Here is a 5,445-nt window from a genome sequence, read left to right on the forward strand (position 1 = left end):
TACAGAAAATAATGCTAATCTATTTCTAAAGAAAATAAAAGCATACTATTTTAACTCACAAACGACCAAACAAATATTGAAAATTAAGAATTGTACCCACCAAAGACTCACAAGAAACAACACCAATTCCAGGTTCTACAGACGACAAAATTAACCCACTACAAAATTCCCAAACTCCTCTCCACCAAGACAGAACAGCTTTCAAAACCAGATATTCCAAGTGGAATAGGCACAAGCCTATTGTTTCAATTCAGTTGTACTAATAGATGAAGCTTTCTTTATGTAGATGCTTTCACCTTTTGCTCCTCTGTAAATTTCAGCTATGGGAAGATACACTGATGGATCATTGATGTTAATTTCATGTAGCGCTTTATTTTTCACAATTTCTTTTTTAACAAAATTGCCAAGTATTCCCTTAACAGGACATGTAATAGATTTGTGCATTCTATAGCTTTCGGATTGGAAATCTAAGTTCAACTTAATAATATCTGGCAAAATATATGCTAAAAATGCATAATACATCTGTGTGATTGGATTTGTTAATGAGTTCTGCACATTTGAAGCTGCATTGTTGTTATCTTCAATAGCAGCAATAGTAAAGGATAACACTAGAACAGGCCACTGTTCTAGTATTCTTTTGACAACTTGTTTTGAAGATAGCCACCTTGTACAACTTACATGTAATAATTGATGAGGATTTGTTTGAGTAAATTCCCGAAATTCTTCATATTCTTGAAGTCTCTTTGAGCTATTTGAGAGGAATGAATATATGCTTCTAGCAAGTTCTTCTAAATGTGAAGGTAATTCTGAACATGCCTTTGATGCACAGATATGCATAGAGTGACAGACACAACCCTGAATAAAGAGAGAGGGAACTTTGTTCTTCAGTAATGCCTGCACACCTCCCTTCTGTCCCATCATTATACTAGCATTGTCACTGGCAAATCCTATCAAATTTTCAAAAGGAGTATCAAGTAAGGTGAAGCATCTTTCAATAGAGAAAAAGCCCATTAACAGAGCAACCCTTGGCTTCCAGAAGAATTAAATAACTATCAATAATTTTTTGAGTGCTGCAATCCTAAAATCCAGCTAACAAAACCAGCTGGGGTTTTTTTTTTGTACTTACATCAGTAGTTTCATCAACAATTAATAAAAAAAATTGCACTCTTTGAACTGTTTAATGAGGTTTTCAAAGTAATAAGAACCTAAAACATTTTTTATATATTTAAGTAGCTTTGACTCCTGCACATTTAATACCTTTAGCTATTTTGTAATCAGGACATGCATTCTGAATTAGTCCAGGTAAATAATCCATAAGTCTTACTAGTAAGTTATGATCTGAAATGAAAGAACAAAGCTTAAGCTCCCGTAGCTGTTATGTTTGTAATATGAACAGAAGTTGTAGGCTGCAAAAAGTCGGTCAGTTTCCCACTTTTATTTTCTGAATTGACATTTTTAATATGTTCATCTGTTTTTCCTTGCCTCTCCAGATGAGTTACACTACCTTGAATTTCACACAACAAAATTTACAGCATGCTCTTTCGATATTTGTTTTATTTGGTTCTAACCATGATGAAAATCGAGAATCCAATAAAAGTTTGTTCGATAATTTATGAGTATATTGTTTAATTCTTTTTTTTTTTTTTTTGGCGGAGCTATACCTAAGTCAGTTTCATCACTGCTTTTATTTTTCGTATTCTTGCACATCATGAGGGTTATAAATGACTCATAATTGACTAAAGTTTAACGGGATAGTAAGGAAGCACTTGTCACTTATGTATAAAATATGCTACTGACTAGCAGTGATATTGGATGGTACGTACGATACACGTATTTAACACGTTCTATACTAATTAGTCATAAACTGCCTCGTTATAAAATGTCGCAAAATATATTTTGATATGAAATAGTTAGTCCAATGGTAACGTAATGTATTTATTGTTACATTGTTCACTTACATACGCTTTAACATATCTTTTTACATAAAGCGAAAAAATTTGAAAAAGGTATCAAATTATTGCAGCGTAGTACCAAAAGTATTATTGCACACCAAAAGTACCAAATTTGGTATAATAGTACCAGGTTCGACAAGCCTGCTATGGCTTCGGCCGAGTGGACTTGGTAGACGGAAACTGAATGAAGCCCGCCGTATATGTGTGTGTGTGTGTGTGTGCGCGCGCTTGACAACCAGTGTTGGTTTGTTTACGTCCCCGTAACTCAGCAGTTCGGCAAAAGAGACCGATAGAGTAAACATCTAGCTTTAAAAAAATTACAAGTAGTGGGGTCGATACATTTGACTAAAATTTCAAGGTGGTGCCCCAGCATGGCCACAGTCAAATGACTGATCAAGTAAAAGATAAACGATAAAAGATACACAAAGAAACAGTGATTATGACACCAGTAACTATCCTAGACATGAATATACTTTATTCAGACATATAAAGGATAGCAACTATTCCAGAAAGTTGGAAAGAAACGGAGTATATAATCACAGACTTAGGAACACACCCAAAAGAACAAACGTCACAAACCATTTTTAAAGACTAGAAGAAAGATTTCAAGACACTCAGTGGTACAAGATAAAAGAAGGTAAGAAATTATGATAAATCTTTCCAATTTAAAATTCTCAAAAGAACAGATCAAAACTCTTTCAAAATGTCTTAAATCTACCCCGATACCACAATATCCTAACCTCAGTGAAATACGAAAAAAGAATCTTGATTTTTTAATAGAAAATTACGATTAACAGAACTTACGATAATGAAAACATTAATCAATCCATAATGCAAATCAAAAGCAATTACAACCCAACAATAGGGAAAAACAAAACACTAGACAAATTTTGTGAGTATACCTTCCCTTACAATGAACTTCCATTTCCTAAACTGAAGGCCAACATTTAGTCTAACAGAATAGAAAATTAAATATGACCTAAAAAAACAACAAAAACATTGTTAAAAAAGAAGCTGATCAGGGAAATACAGCAGTTATTATGAACGTGGAATAATACAAAAATGCAACATTAACTCTTCTTCAAGATACCACCCACAATAAAATATAAACAACTATCAACAAACAAAAATAGTATCTAAATTTAACACTCTCATAAGTCAACACAGAAAAGGCTTAACTAATAAAGAAATTCACAAAAATAAAGCAATTATTAATGCCTGCAAAGAGTTACACTCAGTCTGCATAAACATACCATTTCTGAAGGACCTCAAATATAAACCATTTGTGGCAAGCCCAGACTATGAAACTCACCCACTTAGCAATTTCATTGGCTTACTGTTAAAAGCTCTCTTAAAATGTATACGAAGTTTCATAAAGGATGACCTAAACCTATTAAGCCATCTCCCGAAAAAAGTAAACATTTGATGTTGTAAATTTTTATACTACCATTCCACATTAATACGGACTTGAGGAATAGTCTTTTAGTTAAAAAAAATTCCCTGATGAAATTCCAGATCGAGCTAGTCATCAATTCATCAATTGAACCTTCAAAAGAACTTCATTTTGGAGAGAAACACCTACCAACACGTTCCTGGAACTGCGATGGGAACAAAGGTTTCCCCAATATTTGCTAGCTTAGTCATGGTATAACTTAATTTCAGATGTATGAACAAACCAAAGCAAAGTATGGTATCAAATTTCAAAATTATCTCGTGAAATATTGGAAACAATACTGATGCCTGCCTTTTCCTGTGAACATACAATCTAGATGAACTTAATTATTTCAAATTCCGATTCAATACTATCACTGATAGTATTCAAATCACTGGAGTTTAGTCATAACCAATAACTCTTCTTAGATATTTTGATTATTAAGAATGACACGAACATAGAAACTGACATCTAGTATAAACTAACGAACTCTAAACAGCACCTATATTTTCTTCATACTACCCAGAACATAACAAATCCAATATTCATTTAACCTAACTAGAATAATCCGGACAATTGTCCCCAATCCGGATGTTCAGAATAAAAGACACCTTGAATTAAAACAAGCACTGCTTGAAAGAAAGCACCTGTAGACTCTAACAGTGATTGGAATTGAACGCGCCAAAGGAATAGACACTGAAGAATTACGAAAAGCCCTGAGCAGTTCAGATACACCTAAAACCCTATCTTTAATTACAACACATAACACAAGAAACATAGAAACATTCAACATTTTCCATCAAAACATACCCATTATTGGGCCAATGCCTAAGAATGAAAAAGCACTTGAATCATACAAAATCGTCAAATGCAAAAGACAACCAAAATCCCTAAAAAACTATTTACCAACGCGAAATTACCAACTACGGACTCAACTCCAACAGTTAAAATGTGTGGACGATCCAATTGTGGAACTTGTGCTAAATTTATTAAGAACACAACTTACAGATTTAAATCAGGACAACTTCTTCAAAAACTTTAGTATATGCCATCAAATGCAGTGGATGCAGGGAAGATAACATTGAACAAACTAAACTCACGTTAAGAAAGAAATTAAATATTCATTGTCAACAAATACAGGGTCCCAAACTAGACAAATTCCACATTGTAAACATGTGGACATAGGCACGAAAACCAAATCTCTCAAATGTCTTGTCTTCCTGCTATCAATGTGTAGACAATACTCCCAGACCAAACAAGAATTAATAAGGAAAGTTCGTTTATTAAAAAATACAAACTACTGCTGAACAGGTTATATAAAGCATCAGTAATGCACGATTTGCCTTTCCCGTGGATTAATTATTGTAGACTGTCTACTTAGACTAGTTCTTAAGAAGACTAAAATTAAATGTAGCAGCTATCATCTATCTTATTTACTCCACACCTCGTTATCTCACATATCTCACACATTGTTAAAAAAGGGATATGTTTTTACATGTTCAATGGGAGTGAACTAACACTAACTGATAACATTATTCTTCGATTGAATAATAAACAATAACTATCTATAACAATTTTATGTAAACAATTATTATATCATTATTCATATCTCTCTTTTCCAACTGCTGTATGACATATTCAATGAAAAAAAGTTTTTATGTGACCTCACGTGATTTCCAGATCAGCTTAATGCATCAACGTTGACCAATCAATTTATACATTAACAAACAGCGTTCTGAGTCACTTTCCTACTTAAAAAGCAAACTATTTTTAAAACAACAGCGAGAATAGACATAATTCGCGCCACAGCTCCATGTACAGTTTTGAAAATATAATGAGAAACCGGTTAAATTACCCCTATAGTTTAAAAGATACTCAAGTTGTAATTAATTCTAATATATTTCTCTGGGCCATTTCAACTCCATTTCTTTTATTCGTATATATATATAAAGGTTATGATTGGTAATGGAGTCAACCAGACCCGAATGTTACAGGTAATACTGAGTAAGTGCTGTATACCGACTAGTTTTGCCCCAGATGTGGTTGCAACATGAATGGGGA

General features: G+C 33.3%; 1 protein-coding gene across 1 annotated transcript; it reads right to left on the reverse strand.

Moving 5' to 3' along the window:
* Positions 1 to 237: 237 nt before the first annotated feature.
* Positions 238 to 1,011, reverse strand: LOC106882505 (uncharacterized). Its single transcript, XM_014933200.1, has one exon. It carries the CDS (start codon positions 1,009 to 1,011, stop codon positions 238 to 240), a length of 774 nt encoding a protein of 257 aa, XP_014788686.1.
* Positions 1,012 to 5,445: the final 4,434 nt, after the last annotated feature.

This window comes from Octopus bimaculoides, chromosome 6 (genome assembly GCF_001194135.2).
Source record: "Octopus bimaculoides isolate UCB-OBI-ISO-001 chromosome 6, ASM119413v2, whole genome shotgun sequence".
Taxonomy (NCBI): Eukaryota; Metazoa; Mollusca; class Cephalopoda; order Octopoda; family Octopodidae; genus Octopus; species Octopus bimaculoides.